The sequence below is a fragment of the Mus caroli genome, unplaced genomic scaffold (genome assembly GCF_978045245.1).
Source record: "Mus caroli unplaced genomic scaffold, Mus_caroli_1 scaffold_18, whole genome shotgun sequence".
Taxonomy (NCBI): Eukaryota; Metazoa; Chordata; class Mammalia; order Rodentia; family Muridae; genus Mus; species Mus caroli.
Genome location: NW_028227273.1, coordinates 48,223,825 through 48,247,248, shown reverse-complemented (window position 1 = coordinate 48,247,248; position 23,424 = coordinate 48,223,825). Strand labels below are relative to the sequence as shown.

Here is a 23,424-nt window from a genome sequence, read left to right as displayed (position 1 = left end):
GGGGAGAAGCCTGCTGGGTACTGGAATGTTCTGCCTCTTGATCTAGGAGACCACCTTGATCATGGCTGCATAGAGGTTAATAAACTCATTGAGCCTTCTACTGAATACTACCTATATACTAATAAAAATGTAAAAAACAAAACAAAAAAACAACCAAACAAACCCAAAGCCATAGGGTGTGGCTAAAATGATGGGGATAAATAGCCTTCAATATTTTTATTTGGAAAGACGTTCCCATGACTGCAAACGAAGTGAGCAGACAATGTGAAGCCAGAAAACGCAAGCAGAACTGAAGAAGAGATGCTGAAGAAGAGAGCAAGCATCCATGTGACTATTCTCACTCTTCGGCACCCTCCCACGAGACACTGCCCAACCTAGCACGCCTCTGGTCCTACGTGCACACTCCTGCCTGGTGGCCTCTCCTTTTCCTCTGCTGCCACCCAGGACGCATCTCAAGCTCCAGCTTCCTGTCCCCAGCTCCTCACTGTGGCTGTAGAAGCTGGAGAAGCGCTCCAGGGCACCGCAGAGCTCCTCGGGTAGGCGCTTTCTGGGGTGGTGCAGGTAGCACAGTGGGGAGACCGGCCAGCAGCGTGGTGATAGGACCAGGACGGAAATGGCTGGTCCTGGGTCTGTAAAGAGTTCTCTTCCAGTCTCCTGTCCCTCATCATCTTCCTGTGGATCGAGAGGAACCCATGAGCTGTCTTAGTGGGTCTGTGCTCTCTGCCTGCCGCTCTCTCCTCCCTGACCCTCACCTCCACTTTCTCTGGCCTCCATTCCTCCTGGTCTCCCTGCTCCAAGAGCTGCCTGTCGAGCTGCTGCAGCTGGAAGAGGTGGAAGCGATGCTGCAGCTCCTCTGAGGTGTGCAGGCTCTGCAGCATCAGCTGCGGGAGGCGGTTGGGGAAGCAGGGACCGATCTGCTCCAGCACAGCTCCCTCCAGCCAGCTCGAGCCCAAGCTCAGGAGACGGTCAGCCATGTAATGCCTGCAGCGCATACAGCCAGCCCAGGTCTCAGTGTGGGCGCCAGCATGGCCTAGGCCCAGCCTTTGCCTCCTAAAGGTGAGTCTGTGTTGCAGCTCACATTAGTTACAGGACCCACCTCATCCCTACCAGCACCTGGCTACCACCATGGCTTAACTTGCCCAGGACTCCTGCCTCATCTCCCCTTAACCCTCCAATCCTCCCCTCTCTGGCCTCTAAGCCTCCTGTCCCCGACCCTTCCAGAAGGTAACTCACTGATAGAAGTGCTCAAATGTCGTGGCCAGCTCCAGGCCAGAAAGGACCATGATGGGCTCTAGGTGCCGCTGGAGCCGCCCCAGCATTCCCACTCCAGCTGCTCCACCAAGCAAACCACCATAGATTTGTTGGTCAATGTGCCTAGCAAACTGTTCGCTTATCTGGGGACAACGGAATGGGATTCAGACAAGCAGCGTACGAGGGGTAGAGAGGGGAAGGGAAGGAGGTGAAGGGAAAGGGGAGGAGATGGCACAGGGCAACAGCCCGGGCCTGGAGCTTGGCAGGACTCACGTGAGCAGCTGTGAGGAAGGACTGCTGCAGCAGAGCTCCGGAGAAGCCACTGCGCAGAGCCAGAGTGAAGGCTGCCCGCGGCCCAAACAGCTCTGAGCCCGCGCTTTGCAAGCGTTGATAGAGATTACAGTAACGGGGCACAAAGTCTGAGGCCCTCCAGGCTGTGGCCAGGAATCTGCTGACCTGAAGTGATAGAGTAAGAAGTGACACAAAGGAATGTCTGCTTGTGTTCCATTCTGCCTGCCTGCCAGGGCTTTCGTCTGCCTTACCTGTCCCTGTACCACACTCAGCCAGCACTGGGTGATGTTCCGAAGGCTGGTGCTGGGACAGACCGGAGTAGGTGCCGGTGTGGGGCTTCCATCCTGACCCTTACTGTTCTTGCTGACTGTGGAAACAAGAGGGCAGAGGAGCCGTGTCACTCTGGCCTCTGAGTGGGCCCTGGGTCTTCAGTGTTTATCTCCTGGAAAGGCCACAGAGTTCCGGAGTTCCTAGAGAGGCAGAGGAGGAAGGAGCCACATAGCCCCACAGCACAGACTCTCGGCCCAACAGGGACACTGGACTCACGGGGCTGCGAGGACAGCTCAGGAGAAGGCCCAGGAGGGGCTTCCACATGTACCAGCAAGTGGCACAGGCGCCGAACTTGAGAAGCGAAGGAAGCTGCAGGACCCTGGCAGCTCCCCGCACTCTCCCTGTGTTCCAGGTACTGGTCCAGCAGCCACCCCAGGGAGCTCACACCTCCTGCATCTGAAAGACAGGTCAGGAATGGGTGTCTGTGAAGTGGGCTGACCGAGGAGCAAGGCGCAGGTTCAGTTAGACAAAAAAGATTTGAGGGAGGCAGAGCCTACAGCTGGCTTCAGCCAGAGCCCAGGGACATGGTGACAGGGCAGGGCTGGTGTGGAGGGGGAGATTCAAATACCAGTGTCAGGGGTGTCCTGGGGTGGGAGGAGAGAGGAACATCGAAGAGTGAACAGGCCAATGAGGGGACAAATCCAGGAACCAAGAGAACCAAGAATATCAACCCAGGTGACCCTTGAGGATTGTGAGGAGATGGGTGTGGGCTGGGTGTGGATGGTTACCGGGAGATGTGATATTCTGCACTAGGGGGCTGACCAGCGCCTCCCAGCAAGTCTTGCCCAGTGCTTGGGCGGCCTCGTCATCAGGGAGAAAGCGATCGGCAAAATTCTGTTCATGGCGCAAAACCCTGTTCAGTCTGGAAATAAAAAGTACACGGCCGGACTAAAGGCGGACTCCCTCACCCTCACTGCTCAGCCGCCTACAGCATCTCTACGGCCCCTACTTCTTACGGTGTCAGTCCCTGGCTGATCCCTCCTGAGCTGTACCCACCTAGGATAGAGCTGTAGGAGGCGCTGGCGGTCCTCTGCAATGTCCCGGCTCCATGCTTGTGCCCGAATTGTGTAGAAGAGACACGTACGTCGGCACAGTTGCTCCCGGAACAATGGCCAGAATGTGGGCTTGGGGCCCAGCACCTCCACACCCCGAACCCGAGTGTCGATACCACCCTGCAGTGTACACAGACTTGTTATCTATGTCACCTCTCTGGAGCCACTGCGAACTCCAAAGCCAAGCTGCACACCTGGAAGTCCCAAGAGTCTCCTGGGACTCCCAGGTCTCCAGGCTGCCCCAGGCTACCCAAGGAGGAACTCTGGCTAATGTCCAAGCTCGAAGCTCTTGAAAAAGCCACCCGCTAGGGAGAGCCCGTGCTTCCTCCTGGCCCCACCTGCTGGCAGCGCTTTATTCGGATTTGGATGATGGGCCAGAAGCGGGTCAGGTTCTCCAGCAGGGTCACCCGGCTGGCAGAGGGCATCACGTTTACCTGACAGGGTAGGACAGAGGAAGCAAAGATCACTAAAGAAGTGAGACAGGCTGGAGAGGGGTCTGGGCAATTACAAAGGCAAATGACCTGAGTCTGGTTCCTAGCACCTACGCTGGGTGGCTACCAGCACCTGTAATTTTAGCTCTCAGCATCCGATGCCCTCTTTTGGTCTTTAAGGGCACCTGTACTCACACATACACAGACATACACTTAGACATAGAAAACTAAAGTGGGATAGAGAGAAGCAGGGATGGGGGACCACTGACAGCCATCAAGACCAGCATGGCCTGTGCTCTCTCTCACTCGCACACCAAGCCCAGGCCCTCTCCAAGTGAGGTGAGACCTTCCCAGAAGGAACTGAGAACCATTCCCTAGAGGTGGGTCTTCCCCACAGGTCTTGAGAAAAGGGGAGGGGGGATGGGAACACACAGTGAAGGGGAGGTATAAGGGTCCCCACCGTGTTAAGTTCTGTGCTGACGCAGCCGACATTGTCACCCCCAAACACCACCACCCTGGCTGGCATGTAACTTGAATCTTCACTGGCCACCAGCAGGGTCAGCTGCCTGAGGAAAAAGAAAGAAGCCAGTGAGAACCAGGGCCACTTCATCCTTCCTCCTCTTCCTCTTCCTCCTCCTGCTCCTATCCTGCCCATCTTCCCCAGACCCCCAGCTTTCCCCTTTACATTTTTAAGTGGTTTTACTTAAACCCCTAGATTCAATAACAAATTGATGCTATCCTGTACATGTAATAGACAGCCCCATGTCATGAACAGGAGGTTCCTCAAGGCCACCGTGACAACATGGGACAATCATCTGTCCATAGGACCTCCCCCCTTTCTATTTCTGTCCCCCATGGAAGAAATAGGCCACCTACCTGGTCACAGCTTCCCTCACCAACCAATGTCAAGGCTTGTAGACTCTACACCTCAGCCTCTCACTGTCACTGAGGGGCTCCCTCAGCCCCTCTTTTGTTATTTTTTTATTTTTCAAGACAGGGTTTCTCTGTGTAGCCCTGGCTGTCTTGGAACTCACTCTGTAGACCAGGCTGGCCTCGAACTTAGAAATCCGCCTGCCTCTGCCTCCCGAGTGCTGGGATTAAAGGCGTGCGCCACCACGCCCGGCGGGCTTGAACTCTTGATCCCCCTGCCTCAACCCCCTGAGTGATGAGATTATACGCATGCACTATCAAGCCTGATTCTCTTGACTGACTCGATAGCCTGGCTCCCCAACTACAAATTCCTCATCTCTGACTGTCCCTGTTCCCTCAGAGCCTAGTGCAGTGTGTGGCATTCTTGGCACTGAACAAACACCCACGGCATGAGCAGGTAAGCAGACTGTTGCTCTCTAAGCACAAGATGGTGGTATGTGGATCTGTTAGAAGCCAGTGACTGGGTTCAGACACTGGGATGTCCACACAGCCGAGCACAGACAGGCCAATGTGCCAGTCATGCACCAAATGAGTTCGAAATGCCCTACAAGGACAGAGTTTACGAAGGGCATTGTGGGACGGTGCTTTGCGGGCGATAATATTGGTGCACAGTAGGATAGTTTGTATGAGCACATGTGCAAACAAATGGGTAATACCTAATAAGAACACCACGGTGCATGTGTAAGGTGATGGAGTGGGAGCCAGTGCTGCCGTTGGACTCCCAGTAGGTCTTGGGGTTGCGGTCCGTCAGCTTGCTGGCCCGGTGTGGGTTCGAGGACACCTCCACTTTCTCCCAGCACCTGTCCTCCTTCACCTCCACACTGGAGCCTGGGGGGAGAGGAGGAGGGGCCGGGGGTCACAGCAAGGTCAGAGATAAGGAAAGGTCAGAGAGTGGGAAGGAGAGTGCCGAGCGGGTGGGAGCCAGGGACATGGCTGGGGTACTAACCCTGGCAGAGATGCCTGAGGAACACATCAAAGAAGGGGATATTGATGGGCTTGTAGGTTCGCCTGTGGTCTTCAATCTGGCCCAGCACCATCTGCAGCCAGAACACGGGGCAGGGAAGGAATGCGGACAAAGTCAGAAGCATGTGCAGAGGGAAGAAGGCCAAGAGGGACCAGAACGCTCAACCCTTCTCACCAAGTCCTGATGGGACCGTGGAGGGCAGGGGGAAGCTTAGGGACACGAGCCCAGACTTGCTGCCACTGCTGCCACATGGGATCCCAGAGACAGATACATGGAGAGCCCACCCCTTGTTTCTGGTCTTCTCTCAGCTCTGCACCTACAAGCCCCTCCTCACCTGGATGCAGCCTGCCAGGATGCTCGAGGTGAGGTTGCTGCAGAGCTGTGCGTACTTCTCACACTCGGCCACCAGGTGGCGCAGCTCAGAGGCCAGCAGCAGCTGAGTGGAGTGCTTGTCCAGGACTTTGGAGAGGGCTTCCTTACCTCCCAGGCAGCAAAGCACCACTGCATAGTCTTTCTGCATCAGAGCCAGGCGGTGCAGGAAGCAGGTCAGCTCCTGGACAACCTGAGCCCAGAGCCACACGGGTGAGTTTCCAGGAAAGCGAGGACAGAGAGGGTAAGGGTGAGGGCTGGGTCCACTGAAGAAGAATGGCAGGGACTGAGGAGGTCTGCAGGGCCAGGAGAGGACCAAGGAGACTGGAACAGTATAACGGAAGCGCTGGGACTCAGGGTCAGCTGGTGGTGCAGCTGGCGTAGTGTCACAGGCTTCTTCCTGCCAAGATCAAACTACCCCAAGGGCTAGCCTTTGTCTGACATTACTCCATGATGTACAAACCCTGGCTCGGAGACAGCAAGGCCCGTCTGGATTGCTGAGTGACACCAGCCTTCCTCTCCTTCCTCCAGAGACCACAGTGCCCTGAGACCCTCAGACCTACACAGATTCACTGAACCCCTAGAGCCTCCCTAGGCAGGTGGTGGCCCAACTTCTGCTTTCCTTCCTCCAACCCCTGCTGGGGATCTGGTACCTCAGAGTCACTGCTTGGCCCATTCAGGCAGTTGAGGCAGGGCTCCAAGACCTCGTGCCAGGGGAGGACCATTGTCTCAGGATGATCCAGCAGTCGGGTCATGACCCTGGGGAAGGGAAGGGAACACGTAAAGTGCTGGCAGTCACTCGGTCCCTGTGCACGGAGCCTGGACAGACCTTTTACCTGAGTATCGTGAGCAGCAGAGTTCTGTTGGGCCCGGGGGCATCTAGAGTCCGCAGCAACAGGAGGAATGGCTGCGTTTCCTGCTGGAGGCGCCTGAGGAGGGGCCTCACGGCAGCTGAAGGGCTGCCTTCATGGCACAGCACACGTTCCAAGTCAAGGAAGAGTTCTGCCGACAGGTCCCCCACCAGGGACCGGATGAGCGACTCGGGGGACCCATCCTGACTCTGGGTGCTTGGGGTCTCCAGCACTGCCGGGCAGACACACCAGAGGGAAAACGAGAGTCATTTTGTAGATCAGTCAAACCCACAAACGGTGCCATCCAGAAAGCTGCCCCCTGCCCCCCGCAAACCTCCTTTCCACATTGAGGATGTCTGTATCATAGTTTATCAGAGTATATGAATTCTTTTCTGGTCCCCAATGTAGACCTAACTTTACTTAGAAAGCAATTACAGTGTAAGCTGCATTGACCACATCCCAGTCACCTTCCACTATTAAATGCTAGCTATGTACACAGTACTGTGCTGATGGGAACATCCCCAAACTGCTGAGTGAGGCTTCAGACACACAGACTCAAGGACGCATACCGCTTACTGTGGTCCGTGTCCATATGCCTGCATTTTTACCTATTTTTTTAAAACATAAAAATGTCTTATAACATCGATGATAGTCCTCCTTTTGGTCAACAAGTTCTGCTTAAGATCAGGCATGCCAGGGGCTGGAGAGATGGCTCAGTGGTTAAGAGCACTGACTGCTCTTCCAGAGGTCCTGAGTTCAATTCCCAGCAACCACATGGTAGCTCACAACCATCTGTAATGGGATCTGATGCCCTCTTCTGGTGTGTCTGACAGCTGCAGTGTATTCATATAAAGAAAATAAATGAATCTTAAAAAAAAAAAAAAAAAGCACGTGGGAGGCAGAGGCAGGTGGATTTCGGAGTTCGAGGCCAGCCTGGTCTACAAAGTGAGTTCCAGGAAGCCAGGGCTATACAGAGAAACCCTATCTCGAAAAACCAAAAGAAAAAAAGAAAAAAAAATGGGGGGGGGGCTGATGAGATGGCTCAGAGGTTAAGGGCACCGACTGCTCTTCCGAAGGTCCTGAGTTCAAATCCCAGCAACCACATGGTGGCTCACAACCATCCGTAATGAGATATGATGCCCTCTTCTGGTGTGTCTGAAGACAGCTACAGTGTACTTACATATAATAATAAATAAATCTTTAAAAAAAAAAAAAAAGGCTGGACAAAATATTTCCAAGTAAGTGACCCCAAGAAACAAGCTGGAGTAAGCATTCTCACAGCCGATAAAATGGATTTTCAAAGAAAGAAAAAGATCAGGCATGCTATGAAGATGCACACAGGTGCTGTGAACGCCTGGGAGACCGAGGCAAGAATATCCCAAGTTCGAGACCATTACATATCACATCTCCTCCCCTCCTCTCAAAAACACCTATACCTGAGCACTAAAGCTTTCAGGCATTTCCTGAAGACGCTGTGTCCTTCATTAAGTGACTAGAACGTAAGCTTAGATTCCTGGTCACAGGTGTGGCACATGTCCCTCCTCAGCAAAGCATCCCGCCCGCCATGGTACCTGCTCGCTCGGGACTTCCCCGTGGCTCTGAGTAGCGACTGAGGAGCATCGTGAGGATGGTGCGAGTGGTGGGCATTGGCTCTGTCCCCGGTGCTATCCCCGAGTGCCTAAACAAGGTGTCTCTCAGCTCCTGCGTTATGATCTGGTCTCCCAGGGTGTGGTGGTTGCATAGAAGCAGGTTAAGGAGAAGCAGGCCGTTTCTCACTGCAGAGGAGCACCTGGGAGAACGGGTGAGCCAACAAGTTGACAGGGAACGCAACAGAGGCGAGGGACAAGAGCGGCTGGGCTGGGAGGGGTCTTCAGTGGTCCCTCCGAGGAAGGACTCCTCGCCATCAGACCTTGACCACTACCACAACCCCATGGAAGAAAGTCAGCTTTTCTGCCTTCCCTGGGAACCACCTACATCAACTTGGTCTCTCTTCCAGTGACATTCTGAGAGGGCCACCAGTGTGTTTATCCAGAGGGGACAACATAGGTATAATTTCTGTGGAGCCTGGGAGCCCGGAGACATGGGTTTTGGGGTACAGCGAGGATTTAGAGTCTGGAGGGTAAGCTCTAACCCCTCGGTGTTCAGCATCAGGACCACAGCCGCAGGTACACTGAGGAGTAAGCTCTCGGAGCCTGGGCGGGTGGCAGAGTCGATGCTGGCAAAGATCTCTCTGGTCATCTGGGTATCAAACAGAGGTTGGATGGAATCTCGGCTGGGGACGAAAGTGGGGACGTCAGAGGAATTAGCAATGGCCAGCATCTTGAGCGCCTGCAAGAAAGAAGTAGGGGTGGAGTTAGGGGCGGACAGAGCCATCACATGCGAGTGGTAGAGCTCTTGTTCAGCATGTGCAAGGCCCTAGGTCCAATCCCCAGCCCCACACCAAAGGGAAAGAGGACACTGCTGTCATTATTCTAGACCCTAAACCCTGGAGTAGCTGCACCGTTGGCAGATGGATCACATAAGACATGGAAATGGAACAGAAGGTGAAGGGACAGGGGTGGGGGGATTGAGGGGGAGGAAGGGGGAAGGGAGGGGAGAGGAGGAGGAGGGAAGGGATAGGACAGAGGGAGGAAGGGGGTCCAGGGAAGGAAATGGAGCAAAGACAGGGATACAAATAGAACACTCTAAATGCGAGGAGTACAACCACAGGCTCTTCTCTCTACTCCTGGGCTCCCCAAACCCACGGTTCCCCAGTTGGGCCTGCTGCCCTTTCTGAATCACATTGTCCTCAGCTATCTCCTAAGGCCAGTGTGGCACGGTCTCCTGCCTCCTGTGGATGAGATGGAGAAGGCTCAGCTCCAGCACCAGGTCTGTCTGCTGCCGATATCAGACTTGTTTCTGTCTGAACCTGTGAGCCAGCCCCAGTTCAATGCTTTCCTTTATAAGAGTTGCTGGGGTCATGGCGTCTCTTCACTGCAATAAAACCCTAACTAAGACAGTACCTATCTATCCATCCATCTTCCTTTCCTTTCCTTTCCTTTCCTTTCCTTTCCTTTCCTTTCCTTTCCTTTCCTTTTCTTTTCTTTCTTTTTTCCAGTGTTGGATCTTTCCTTTCACCATGTGGCTTCCAGGGATGGAACTCAGGTTGTTAGGCTTGAAAGCAAGCGCCTTTCCCCACAGAGCTGCATGCCAGCACCTGGGGTCGTCCTTAAACACCCCACTCTACCTCCCCGCAGCCGTGCACCCCAGCGCCAAGTCCACCCAGATCACATGCTTTTTATTTTTCAAAACATTTTATTTATGTATTTATTTATCTTTAGATTGATTTATGTTATATGAGCATCTTCAAACACACCAGAAGAGAGCCTCAGATCCCATCACAGATGGTTGTGAGCCACCATGTGGTTGCTGGGAATTGAACTCAGGACCTCTGGAAGAGCAGACAGTGCTCTTAACTGCTCAGCCATCTCTCCAGCTCCCCAATCACATTCTTTTTTTTTTTTTAAGATTTATTTATTATTACACATAGGTACACTGTAGCTGACTTCAGATGCACCAGAAGAGGGCATCAGATCTCATTACGGGTGGTTGTGAGCCTCCATGTGGTTGCTGGGATTTAAACTCAGTACCTGCAGAAGAGCAGTCAGTGCTCTTACCCCCTGAGCCATCTCATCAGCCCCCCCCTAGATCACATTCTTAAAGCTCATCTTACCTTTCCACTTCACTACCCACTGCTTGGTCTGAATCAGTACAGGAACCCTTCAGGGTCCACAGCCATCCCCCTGCCCATCACTCATCAATCACTCTGTCCGGCTCTGCCCAGTGTACTCACTGCCAGTCCTGCCTGCTGCACCAAGACGGATGTCTTGTATTCTTGCATGCAAATCAGCACAGCGTAGATGCCACCCTCCCTGGCAAAGAGCGGACGCCATTCATGCTTGGTCATGAGCAGGTAGAGGAGGCGCAGGGCCATCACCACCACCATCTTCTCTCCCACCTGGTTGGTTAACAAATCCACCAGGGTCTTCACGAGCTTCTCTCTGAGAAGGAGAAAGACACTGGGACTCCCCACACCAAGGAGCCGAGCCCAACTCTCCAGACCTGATGCCAGCGGAGCCCCTGCCTAACTCCGTCCATCAAGACTCGGTGTGCTCTTCTTCTCCCTGAAACCTGTTTTCCTGGCCTCGGTCTCACTCCTGACACCCCCACACACACCCCATTTCTGCATCCTAACTACCCTTGCTTCATCTTTTCAAATGAATCGATAGATTTAAAGTCATTCTAATCAAATGGCTTAAAAGTTAAAAAAAAAATGGCAGGCAGATGTGGGACGAGGGGGAAATACATAAGTACAGTTAGGGAGTGTCTGCAAACTCTAATGCTTCTAGTTATCCAATAGAACCAAAAGTGTGTAACTGAAACTCTGGGACAAATACAGAGGAGCCTAAGAGATGAGGAGATAACAAAAGAGGTAAGGGCAGACATCATCCAGAGAGCAAGATGGGACCACTGGGAAACAGATGGCAGAGCTGGGCACGGTGGCTCATGCTGGGACCTCAGTAGTTGGGAGGGAGACAGGAGAACTGCCCAGAACTGTCTTAAACACAGTGTGACACCCTGTCTCCAAAAGTTAAAAAGCCAAAATGCAAAATAAAAGCCAAAATGTGAAATAAGATTAAAAAACAAAACAAAACAAAAAAAAAACCCTCTAAGCAAACAACAAGCCCGTCATGCTCTTGGGCTCAGATATGTCACAGCTCAGAGATGGCGCGTGCTCGTTGTTGGGTGAAATCTTGGGTTCAGTCCCTAACACCTTAGAGAGACAGGCAAATGTGACACCATTGTCATCTGCCATCCACCTGAAGAACAAAGAAATTAGACTCTGGAGGGCTGGCGAGATGGCTCAGCAGGTAAGAGCACTGACTGCTCTTCGGAAAGTCCTGAGTTCAAATTCCAGCAACCACATGGTAGCTCACAACCACCCGTAATGAGATCTGATGCCCTCTTCTGGTGCATATGAAGTCAGCTACAGTGTACTTATGTATAATAATAAATAAATCTTGCTTTAAAAAAAAAAAGAAAGAAATTAGACTCTGCTTCACGCCATTTGCAAAAATAAATTCCTAGTCAAATTTGAAATGAATGTTAAAACAAACAAACAAACAAACAAACCAGAAGTAATAAGCATTCTTGAAAAAACAAGAAAATGTTTTTCCAGAGCTGGATGGCTCAGACAGTGAAGTGCTTGTTCTACAAACATCAAGACTTGACTCTAGATCTCCAGAACGTGATAAAGCGGGTGGCTGAGGAGGCAGAGACAGGAAGACCCTTGGGCTGAGAGCCTGGGGTTGTCCACTGCTCAGCCAGCCTAGCCACATTGATGTATTACATGGGATGAGTTTGGGGCTGGCCAGCAGGCCTAGCCAGATCCATGAGTTCTGGCTTCAGTGAGAGATTCTGTCTCAAAAAATAAGATGGAGAGAGACTGAGGAAGACACCCAACATTTGACCTCTGACCTTGTACACACACCCCCACACAAGTGTACAAACATACCCCCAGAAGCGATACATTTTTCTAACCCTAAAATAGATGAACCTTTTTTTTTTTTTTTTCCTGAGACAGGGTTTCTCTGTGTAGCCCTGGCTGTCCCGGAACTCTCTCTGTAGTCCAGGTTGGCCTTGAACTCAGAAATCCACCTGCCTCTGCCCGCCAAGTGCTGGGATTAAAGGCGTGCATCAACACTGCCCGGACTCTTTTTTATTAAGATTTTATTTTTATTTTAAAGTGCATGTGTGTGTGTGTGTGTGTGTGTTCACATATGCACTGAATCCCCTGGAGCTGGACTTTACAGGAGTCTGAGAGCCTCCTGATGTGGGGACTTGGAGGTAAACTGGGTCCTTTAGAACAGTGTATGGAGAGGAGAGGGCTCCTAACCCTGAGCCAACTCTTTAGCTGAGAGTCTTTCTTCCTTCCTTCCTTCCTTCCTTCCTTCCTTCCTTCCTTCCTTCCTTCCTTCCTTCCTTCCTTCCTTTCTTCCTTCCTTCCTTTCTTTCTTTTCTTTCTTTCGATTTTATTTATTTTATATATATGATGAGTATACTGTAGCTGTCTTCAGATACACCAGAAGAGGGCATCAGATCCCATTACAGATGGTTGTGAGCCACCACGTGCTTGCTGGGAATTGAACTCAGAACCTCTGAAAGAGCAGTCAGTGCTCTTAGCCACTGAGCCATCTCTCCAGCCCGAGAATTGACTTTCTTAATTAGACAGAAACTTTTAGAAGCTATAAAATGTTGAAAACTATAGCAACCTAAAAATGTTGGCACATTTTTTGAAAGACACTACAAAGGTAAGAGGCAAACAACAGGAGCCAGAGAAAACCGGCAGGAGAAAGGCTGACACGTGGGGGTGGAGGTGGGATTGCTGAGGGCACACAGGAGGAACAACAAATGGCTTCTGAACTCACAGAATGCGGCCCACAGGTTACCACAGCCATGTGGGTGAGCCTCGGTGTGGCCCTGAGGACCACGGGTCTTGAGGACTTCCCACTGTTACAGAGTTCTGCTCTGCTTGCTGCCCTCGAATCCCTCTTAACCTAAGAATTGTATGAAAACTCTAAGGAGCTTCCAGTCCCTCACTGGGCAGCATCTCTGGCCCTCACAGTAACAATGCTAAGCTCTTTCACGCCCTGCTGCTGGGGCAGATTAATCATTCAACCATCTCCATAGAGAAGAACTTAGAGACGCAGATGGTCAGCTATAACTAGCATCCTTAGAAAACATTTGGAAAAATAAAATTGTTAGTGAAGCTAGGCTGAGATGTTTTCACTACTGGCTCTGATGTAGTAAATCTTAGGGAACAATCTGACGTTGAGAAAGGCACACTCTTATTAGTTAAGCTAGGGACTGTTTATGGTCAGGGAACAAGAACAATGGCAGCCCTGGCTGGTGTGTCTCACTGAGGCGGGACTGAATGATTTCTTAGACTCATTTTTGTCCTCAGCCTCCTGATATGATTTCTTAAAGAATTGCTGATGAGTAGATATGTATTCTGGGCATTTAAGGTAGATAAGGCTGATTTTTATATAGAAGTTTAGATTTGTGATTCTTTTAAGATTCTTACAAGATTACTTTTAAAGATAAATAATAATTGCTCCTCTTTTTGTAACTGCAAATTGCCCCCTGCCAGTGAGAGAACCTGGCTGAGAAGACTCCCTTGCTTGCTTACACTATGTTAATCTATAACAAGTTGCTTAGTTATGAATGTTTGGGGGGAATAATTTGTTTTCTTTACCTGTACTACATAATGCTATTTCTTGTAAACATATTGAAGAACACATTATTTTTCCATAATCATTCACTAGAAGAAAACCAAAACATAACACACTGTAATTTTATGCTGCTTCAGAGATTTTGCTGGGACAGAGAAGCTATGGCAGAAAGAATAAAGTGTGGAGGGCTGGGCCATGGCTCCTTCTAGCCATCAACTGTGTGTGCATGTATGCATACGTGTAAGGTTTGTGTGAATGGGGCTGGCATGTTGTTCCTTCTCCCCATCAACCATGACTATGTGTATGTATGTATGTGTGTATATGTGTAAAGCTTGTCTGGGTATGTGTTGGAGCTTGCTCCATCCATCGTGTGTGTGTGTGTGTGTGTGTGTGTGTGTGTGTGTGTGTGTGTGTGTGTGAAATGCTTGGAGCCTGCTTGCTGAAAACCATTCTATGTGTGAAAAAAATATATATATATACTTCTGCATTATATGTATGTATGTATGCATGCATGCATATATGTATGTATTTATGTGTATAAAGTTATTGGACTCTGCCTTTTGCTTTATCCACTGTGTGTGTGTGTGTGAAGTTTCTTTCTTCCCTTTGTTTTCTCACCAGCCCCATGGAGTTAAGGGCTCTTTCCACTGGCCACAAGAGCACCAGCATCTCTTTGAAAGGCTTCCAGTGCCTTCTAATGAAAAAATAGAGAATCCTACTTAATATCACAGGTTCAGGGAGTCTCATAAAAATTAAGTAAATTGGGCTGGTGAGATGGCTCAGTGGGTAAGAGCACCCGACTGCTCTTCCGAAGGTCCAGAGTTCAAATCCCAGCAACCACATGGTGGCTCACAACCATCCGCAACGAGATCTGGCGCCCTCTTCTGGAGTGTCTGAAGACAGCTACAGTGTACTTACATATAATAAATAAATAAATCTTTAAAAAAAAAAATTAAGTAAATTAAGCTTGGTTCCCTCAGAGAAGAGTCTGCTGAGTGGCTTCTCTAATCTCTGGCAGCCACTGGCAGCAGCCCCTGTAGGTATCTGGATGCATCCCCGTCAGTAGCTCTAAGCATTGACCTCCAACGGTTGCCTGCCTCAGTTTACCCACCACATGGATGCCAAGGCCGGTAACTGGCATGGGAGAGTCACAAGTCAAGGTCAGCCAGGCAATACAGTGTGAGAGAGACTCCATCTCAAAATATAACCTTCCGCCGGGCGTGGTGGCGCACGCCTTTAATCCCAGCACTCGGGAGGCAGAGGCAGGCGGATTTCTGAGTTCGAGGCCAGCCTGGTCTACAAAGTGAGTTCCAGGGCTATACAGAGAAACCCTGTCTCGAAAAACCAAAAAAAAAAAAATCTATAAGAAAGAGGCAACAAGGCCGGGCGTTGGTGGCGCACGCCTTTAATCCCAGCACTCGGGAGGCAGAGACAGGCGGATTTCTGAGTTCGAGGCCAGCCTGGTCTACAGAGTGAGTTCCAGGACAGCCAGGGCTACACAGAGAAACCCTGTCTCGAAAAAACCAAAAAAAAAAAAAAAAAAAAAAAAAAAAGAAAGAGGCAACAGCTCGATAAAAGTAGGAAAAAAGGTAAGATATTTATGGAAACACAACAAATACATGCAAACATGCCTAAGGGCATCAGAACTAATAAATGAATGCAGACAGGCTCTGTGGGTAAAGACACTTGCTGCCAAGTATAATGTCTTGCATTTGCTCCCCAGAAGACACGTGGTGGAGGGAGAGGACCAACATGCTCGAGTTGTCCTCTGTTCTCCACAAACATGCCACAGTATATGTTAGCACACACACATACACATACACACACACACACACACACACACACACACACACACACACACACATTAAAGTGCCCATCTGATCCATTAAGAAGCAATATTGCAGGCTGGAGAGATGGCTCAGTGGTTAAGAGCACTGACTGCTCTTCCAGAGGTCCTGAGTTCAAATCCCAGCAACCACCTGTAATGAGATCTGATGCCCTCTGCTGGTGTGTCTGAAGACACCTACAGTATACTCACATAAATAAATGAAATAAATTAATCTTAAAAAAAAAAAAAGCCATTCTGTGCTGGCCGTGGTGAGGGAAATGGCGACAGGAAAGCTGTGTACTTGAACTTAGCAGCTGCCACATCACAGTTGCACACATCGACGAAGATAATAAACAGCTCTGTGAAGACTGACACGGAGAAACTGCTCTCACAGACACAGGGTGGGCACACAGAAATGCCACAGAAGTTAAGACCCATGCTATGTCCACCTGCATAACACGCACAGGTTTAATGCTTTTATGCATCGGGGTTTTAAAAAGATGTAACTTATACTTTTTAAAATACTATAATGCGTGTGTCTGTCTGTCTGTCTGGAGGTATGTACACGTGTGGCTGACTGTGGAGGCCGGAAGAAGCACCAGGTCTCCCGGAAGTAGAGTAATAGATGTTTGTGAGCTGCCTAATGTAGGTGCTGGGAGTCAAACTCAGGCCGGCTGGACAAACAGCAAGTAATCCTAGCCACTGAGCCATCTCTCTAGTCCCCAAACAGCAACCAGGTATTAAACCTGTCAATGGTCTGCTTGGTACTCTGACAACAGCAGTAGGGAGGGCTTTTTGCCCCTAAGCTTTGCTGCAGAATCACAGCCCTAAGACAGCACAGAGCAGCCTCCTGTCTGAGCGACAGATTCCTGTCGCCCCTCTTCCCTCGTTTCTTACTAACCCACTCTAATTTTTCCCTTGCTTCCCAGACTGACCTCAAACTTGCTTCCAACTCAAGAGCTCTGTAATCAGAGATAGGTATGATGTGCCACCACACCCCGGCAGGGTTTTTCATTCAGTAATTTTATTATGAGATGTTTTCAAAATGAAACTGCACTTGTGTAATAAAGAAATCAGATTTTAAAAAAAAAGTTTAAAATACAAAGAAACTTGGGACAGAAGAAAAAGAGGAGAGAAAAAATTTAGACAATCTTCCCTCAAGCTCATAACCTGCCTGAGGGCTACAGTTAGGCATGTGCCACCATACCTGGCTTGAAAACAAAATTAAAGAAAAAACACTAGGGCTAAAGGACCTAGGTTTGCAGCCTGGCTCTGACTCTGCGGAACCCCAAGCAGGTTTCTCTGAGAACTATAACAATGATATTAATAATATTGAACTAATGGCTTCATCATTTCTGTGGTGGGAGACAGACATAATGAGCGCACGCATGTGCATCCTCGGGAGTGCTCAAAGAACCCTGTATCATTCATCTTCCGAGCTCACTGGTCTTTGCTCTGTGCTTCCTCCATCCCCAGCCTTGCTGCCTTCATGATGTCACTCCTCTTCCCTCCCCCATGGTCCTTAGTGGCTCAGCTTCAATCCAAACCCTTCCCTCTGCAACACTGCTAACCTCAATGATCTGTCAGGACGGACCAGGGGGTGGTCTCGCTCAGTGACCTCCTCCACAGCCTGGGAGAGGGCACAGAGCCCTGACAGCTGCAGGTTCATATCCAGGCTGGAGATCTGCACAGTGGACAAGACTGCTGCCACATGCTGATCCAGGGAGCTGCGTGGACCAGGACCCCGCAAGGCTCTGGCCATTTCTGCAATTAGTGAGGGAAAGGCAGTCGCTAAAACAGTTGTCAATATTTTTTTAAAGTTTAAAAAGCTGCAAAGTTTTTCAAAATCAAGCCCAGTCATGGTATCAATGGTATTCACTACTGTAGCTCAGCATTTATAGCTTCATGGCTCCAATGGTATGGGAAGGATCTAGTCACACACTCGAGATGCCCGCAAAACAGACTCTCCTCTTCCAAAGAGACTGAAGAAAGGGATGGCTGTCAGTTAGACACAGTCAAGCTCGTGGAGAGACACGTGGGGGTTCGTGCAGGCTTTTCCCCAGGAAGGGCTCTTCCTCCCACGTTTCCCCTCCACTCTACCCACTTCTACTGGACCAATCTAAGTCCTGTTCTAATGTCCCTGCCTTCCCTCCCAGAACCAAACTCACCAGTAGCTGCCTCCTGTGTTTCAGGGGACAGGGTCATCCCCTCAGTCACCAGAAGCTGATTAAACAGCTGGGAGTCACTCTGTGCTTTGGGGGGCTCTGTCTTTGCACTGGCAAGCTCTATCTCTGCCTCTGGGGGCACAGCGTTGGCTCTGCAGGCCTCTTCCTTCTCTGAGAAGTTGGTAGCTGACTTTGAGCCCTCCTCTGGCTCTGGGGTACAGGAGTGACGCCATGACGACGGCAAGCTCCCCAGTTCCTTGGGCAGTAGCCCGTACTTAGTGTAGATGCGGGAATTGAGCAGGTCGTAGAGGTTGCTGCCCTCAAAGCGGTTGCTGAGAACCTGTAGCACACCCTCAGCCATCTCTATGGGCACAGAGAGCTCTCCCAGGGCCTTTTCTTCCAGGGCCTGCCAATACAAAAGGTCCGTTTCATGGACAAATAGACACAAAGTTCCTAGGAAGAGCCATGGAAGAGCCACCCCTGCATTTGCTCATATCCTCTGCATACTAGACCCTCAAAGCATGCCTTCTTCACCAGCAGGACTTCCATAGGCTTCAACCGTTAGCAGCTCCCCCTCCTCCTCCGTGACATTCCACAGTCAGACTCCCCCACCCCCCCGCAGTGCCTACCTCTAACCCAGCACATCCCTCTGCCCAGAGCTCTCGGGCTTCTGGTACCTCCTCATCCAGTTTCTCATGCAGATTCTGGAAAATTGGCTGCTGTTCACCCAAGTCCAACTTCTTGATGAAGAACAGTAGCTCCCACCACTCTGCCTGGGTCAGGTACCCTGGCTCCTCGTTCTTCTGGGGTTCGGGCTGGAGATACGGCAGTGAGTACAGGCCATGTGTGGGCTTCCAGTCCCAAGAGGGACACACTGAGGATATAGCAACCGTCAGTGTCTGAACCTCTGGAGCAGCCTCTGCTCAGAGGTGGCTTAGTGCTGGACAGCGCTCCTGTGCTTCAAACAGGCTGTCCGCATCCTCTCCTAGGCTCACCTGTGCCCAGTACAGCTGCCCCTGCTCCCTTCTCCACAGATGCGGATGCTGAATCCCCAGTAGCTTCCTCCGGCCCCAGGATCTCTAGCATGTGCCAGTGTACCCAGTAGGTGCGGCCAGTCGACTGCCAGAAGACCTGGAAGGAAATGAAGGGTAGAAAGAACTCAGCTCTCTGAGCTCTGGGCCTGAGCACAGCTGGCTAGGCTCTCCACATAGCTCAAGGCTTCCTGCAAGGAAGGGGAGTCAGTGGCCCTGCCTTTCTTCCCAACCATCATGGCCTCTGCCTGCACACTCAGCATCTTCCCCCGCTGACAGCTTTGGAGGTATCTCAGTATAGCACTTTTGCCTCCTGGATACAAGTTCCTGTGACCTCACAGTCCACCTACCCTACCAAATTTTCTCTGCCCATTAAAATTGAACCCTCTCTTGTATTTTATTTTTATATAACCACTCCACAATTGGGGGCTTTTCTTTGCTTTTCTTTCTATTATCATCGCCATTGTCATCATTTAGATAGGTTCTAGGTAGCCCTGGCTGTCCTGGGACTTGCCATGTAGAACGGGCTGGTGGCCTCAAAACTACCGAGATCTGCCTGCTTCTCCCTCTTAAGGGCCAGGCTTAAGCCATGCTACCATGCCTGGCCCTCCTTTCTTTCTGTGGTTGAAACAGAGTTTCATGTGGCCAAAGCTACCTCAAGCTTGCTACTTAGCCAAAGATGACCTTGAACTTTAGTCCTGTCTCTTCCTCTCCATCCTGAGATTTCAAGCATGCGACAGCACACCCAGTTTTACGTGGTGCTGGGGTCAAACCCAGGACCCCATATACACTAGGCAAGCTTTCCATCAGCTGAGTTACACCCTCGGGCCATGCCCTGAAGGGCCACACCTGAAGGCTTTCTCCTTGGGTGGCATGTCAGAACCTCCTAGCTGCCCAGCCACCACCACCACAGACTAGGTCCATCCGTGTCACCTGCACAGGGGGCACGCCATTGTTGCTCTGCTGGAACTCGCCCTCGTCCCCAGCACTGATCTCCTCGTAGTCATCCAGGATGCGAACCCGCATGCCGGGCTGCACCGTCTGCTGAACGTATTCACCATAACCGCTGCGGCTAGAAAACTCAGAACGACCTCGGAAGGCCCGCCCTTGCTTCCGGGGTGTAGTGACGATGGTGGGCAGCAGCAGAGGCGGAGGGCCTGAGAGGCACGGCTGGAAGATGGATCGGGATGGCCTGGGCGGCAAGGAGCCCTGCTCACTGAGGTTCCGTGCCCAGCCCACGCTCCGCACCAGCTCGGAAATGAGATTGCCCATGGCCATACTGAACTCTAGCTCCTGCTGTGCCCGGCTCTTCTCCTTTGTGAGACACGGGGAGCTCTGGTCCCCAGCTCCTGACTCTGGGCTGTTATTCAGCTGATCCAGCAGGGAGGTGACACAGAGGTAGCGCTTCACCAGGGAGAAGAGCAGCTTCCCAGGAATCTGCGGGATACAACCCTTGGTTTAAGTTCACCTCCCCCCCACCCCCATCCCGCTTTCACCCCCAGCCCTCAGCATCTTCCTCTACAAACAAGTGTGAAGACCTTGTTCCTAGACCTGTGGTTCTCAGATGCATCTAAGAAACACAAAGGAATTATCTTTTTTGAAAAATTATGTGCACGGGTGTTTTACCTGTATGTACGTATGTCTATGTACCACATATGTGTCTGGGGCCCGTGGAGGCTAGAAAGGGCAATTAGATCTCTTGGAACCAGAGTTACATGTGGTTGTTAGCTGTCATGTGGGTGCTGGGAATTGAACCTGGGTCCTCTGCAAGAGCAGCCATTGCTCTTAATTGCTGAACCATTTCTCTATCTCTAGCCAATAAAGGAATTATCTTAAACCACAGATTCTTGTGTTTGCTTTTGTGTATACTTGTGTGTGTGGTGTACATATGTGGTACCTGTGTTTGAGGGTACATGCACATGTGTGTGCACACAGGTATGGTGGCCCAAGGTTGGCAGCAGGTATCTTCCTTCATCTCTTTCCGCCTTACATATCAAGACAGCCTCTGTCACTGAACACAGAGCTTACCATTTTAGCTGATCTGGCTACCTACCTTGCCTGGACGATCCCTTCTCTCTCTCTCTTGCCTGCTAGGACTGTAGGCAGGATAAATCACCCAGTTTAGTGTGGGCTCTGAGGATCCAAACTCTGGTTAGCATGCTTCTATGGCAAGAGCTCAAACCTGCTGAGCCATCAGCCCAGATCCTACTCTTGGGCTTTGGTAATAGAAATTCCAAATCAGAGAGGCTGAGAAGGGGTCGTGAACCTTTACTTTGGTTAGCTCTCCAGGTTACTCAGATGTTAACCCGCAGTCCTGAATCACAGCTGGAGAAGTGGTGCTAATATCCAGCATCCCTGGGTCCACAGCTGGCAGAGTACCTGAGGAAGGTGGACGCCCTCCAAGGCCATGCAGTGCTCCTCTGTGGACGTGGTCTCTGCAAACAGCTCCAGTAAAGTGTAGCGGCTGTCAAAATCCATGTGCTGCTCAATGCCGTCATGTTGGCTCAGTGACAGAAGGACGTGAGCCCGGCTCCCTGTAAGCCACACCGAGTCCAGATCTCCTCCTCATTGCAGAAGACTGTCCCCTGCCTATCCTAGGCCTTCTCTTCCCTGAAGGCTTTACACTTCTCTGGGGCTGAGACCCAAAGCAAGAAATATCCTTTACGCGTAACCTAGCACAAACACACACACACACACACACACACACACACACACACACACACACACGGAGAACTGAAACATAATGTCAGACTCCTAAACTTTGGCGGTAGAATTCTGGAATTTTGGTTTCTTTAAAACTCACAGAAATATGCTATGTTTTTGCTTTAATCTCAGGTGTGGGGTACAGGGCTGCTTCGCAGCAGCTGGCTGTGATTTGCTTCAGGTTCTAGCAGAAGCCGATGCCAATAGTTTGTGTGACAGTGTGATGTTTGGAATTCTGGAACTTTTCAGAAGGTATATAAATGTTTGACCCCTGATAGGTGGGGTGGGTGACTGTCAGTCATTCTGGGGGGTTAGTTGCAGTTTGTTAGTAGCTGAGCTCAAAGAAGAAACAAGAAATTGGATTTAGGAGCCGGGCGTGGTGGCGCACGCCTTTAATCCCAGCACTCGGGAGGCAGAGGCAGGAGGATTTCTGAGTTCGAGGCCAGGTCTACAAAGTGAGTTCCAGGACAGCCAGGGCTACACAGAGAAACCCTGTCTCGAAAAACCAAAAAAAAAAAAAAAAAAAAGAAGAAGAAGAAGAAGAAAATAAAAGAAATTAGATTTAGGGATCTCTTCCCTTCCCACCTGTCCCCATCCTTCTTTCTTATCTAGTGATAGAGGGTAAAAAAGGGGGGGGGGAGGTGTGGGAAAAAGAAGAATCCACAATGTAGCAAAAGTCTGGCTACAAAATTTACAATTACTAAATTCTGTGTACTCATATATATATATATATATATATATATATATATATACACACACATATATATATATATATGTCACACACACACACATATATATGCATTTAGATAGATAGATAGATAGTTTTGATTGGTTTCTCAGAACAAGTTCTCAGTATGTAGACTATGCTGGCTTTGAATCGGCAGAGATCTACCTGGCTCTGCCTCTGGCTCCCAAGTGCTAGGATTAAAGGCATGCAATGGTGTGTGGATATTTTAATTTGTTTTTAAAGTTGGCTATAACTCGCATACTAATTTCACAACCAAAAAATACATCTCAAACATTCAACTGATGTAAATCGACCCGCTTTATTGTCTGCCATACAGGGCGAGTGGCAGACATACCCTGAGCTTTTGTCCTGTGTGTACCAGGAATAACCAGTTCATTTATTGTTCTTTTATCTTGAGTTGCTACTTAGTAAGTCATGGTTGGGAACTCTCTGCTATCTCTTGTCTTACTCCTTGTGTCGCCCCCCCTACTTCCCACCTTCCCCCCTCCACTGCTCCCCTCCCCCACCTCCTCTTACCAGCATCATGGGCTGCCAGAGCCTGGAGCATCTTGCCTGCACTCCGACGGATCTGAGGCTCGGGATTGCACAGCATGTGCATGAGCAGATCCAGGGCTCCGGTCTCCCTGAAGACTCCCGTGAGAGGCCCGATGCTGGCATAGGCACTGAGCACGTGGACGGTGTGAAGCACGGCAGCCGTCAGGCTCGAGGTCCCACCCTCCGCCAGCTGCCTGGCAGCCCTGCGCACCAGTGCCCGGACATCAGCCTCCATCTCTGTCATTGCCAACTCATCCAGGCCTCCAGGGTCTCGTGGGAAGCTTCCCACCTCTCCAGCGGGTTCGTGCTGCGGGCCTTTGGGTAGTGGCCGCTCCCTCAATAGCATGGGGCAGTTGGCGTAGACCTCTGGGGCTGACAGCCACATGAGGAGATGCTCCGTCTTCTCCTCCTCTGAGCTCACTTTGCCCTCTTCACTACACTTGAGGACACTCCAGCGGATCAGGTACTCGGGATGGCCATCATGTCCAGGCCTCTGTCGAAGGAGTTCTTCAGGGTACGCCTGCAGCCGAGGCCCCAAGGGTACCATAAGGTTCCCTGCTCGCCGTTCCCCTACCATCCTGATCTCCTGGGATACACAAGGAGACAGACAGGCAGTATGTGAAAGATGAACCGACTACACGGAGTGCGGTACTATCTTGAGGCGTAAGTGAGGTG

The 23,424-nt window shown here is 50.7% G+C and overlaps 1 protein-coding gene across 5 annotated transcripts in view; it reads right to left on the bottom strand.

Annotated features, from left to right (window-relative positions):
- The window catches only part of Cul9 (cullin 9), a 43,379-nt gene that overhangs the window by 17,507 nt on the left and 2,448 nt on the right, over positions 1-23,424 (bottom strand). For 4 of the 5 annotated variants that reach the window (XR_015045979.1, XM_029471325.2, XM_085833197.1 and 1 more), the window contains 25 exons: positions 22,732-23,335; positions 21,144-21,298; positions 19,698-20,201; positions 18,729-18,864; positions 18,411-18,607; positions 17,737-18,139; positions 17,140-17,332; positions 10,302-10,509; positions 8,601-8,797; positions 8,041-8,258; positions 6,455-6,701; positions 6,272-6,377; positions 5,584-5,811; positions 5,232-5,322; positions 4,942-5,113; positions 3,816-3,921; positions 3,263-3,358; positions 2,869-3,044; positions 2,601-2,734; positions 2,089-2,268; positions 1,794-1,909; positions 1,525-1,707; positions 1,234-1,394; positions 753-981; positions 396-672 (listed from right to left, as the gene is read on the bottom strand). Coding sequence is in view for 4 of the 5 variants with exons in the window: in XM_085833197.1 (XP_085689323.1) it covers positions 396-672; positions 753-981; positions 1,234-1,394; positions 1,525-1,707; positions 1,794-1,909; positions 2,089-2,268; positions 2,601-2,734; positions 2,869-3,044; positions 3,263-3,358; positions 3,816-3,921; positions 4,942-5,113; positions 5,232-5,322; positions 5,584-5,811; positions 6,272-6,377; positions 6,455-6,701; positions 8,041-8,258; positions 8,601-8,797; positions 10,302-10,509; positions 17,140-17,332; positions 17,737-18,139; positions 18,411-18,607; positions 18,729-18,864; positions 19,698-20,201; positions 21,144-21,298; positions 22,732-23,335 (5,317 nt within the window). In the remaining variant the exon portion in view is untranslated. The remainder of the gene's footprint in view (positions 1-395; positions 673-752; positions 982-1,233; positions 1,395-1,524; positions 1,708-1,793; positions 1,910-2,088; positions 2,269-2,600; positions 2,735-2,868; positions 3,045-3,262; positions 3,359-3,815; positions 3,922-4,941; positions 5,114-5,231; positions 5,323-5,583; positions 5,812-6,271; positions 6,378-6,454; positions 6,702-8,040; positions 8,259-8,600; positions 8,798-10,301; positions 10,510-17,139; positions 17,333-17,736; positions 18,140-18,410; positions 18,608-18,728; positions 18,865-19,697; positions 20,202-21,143; positions 21,299-22,731; positions 23,336-23,424) is intronic. The other variant, XM_029471326.2, reaches the window with a different exon arrangement.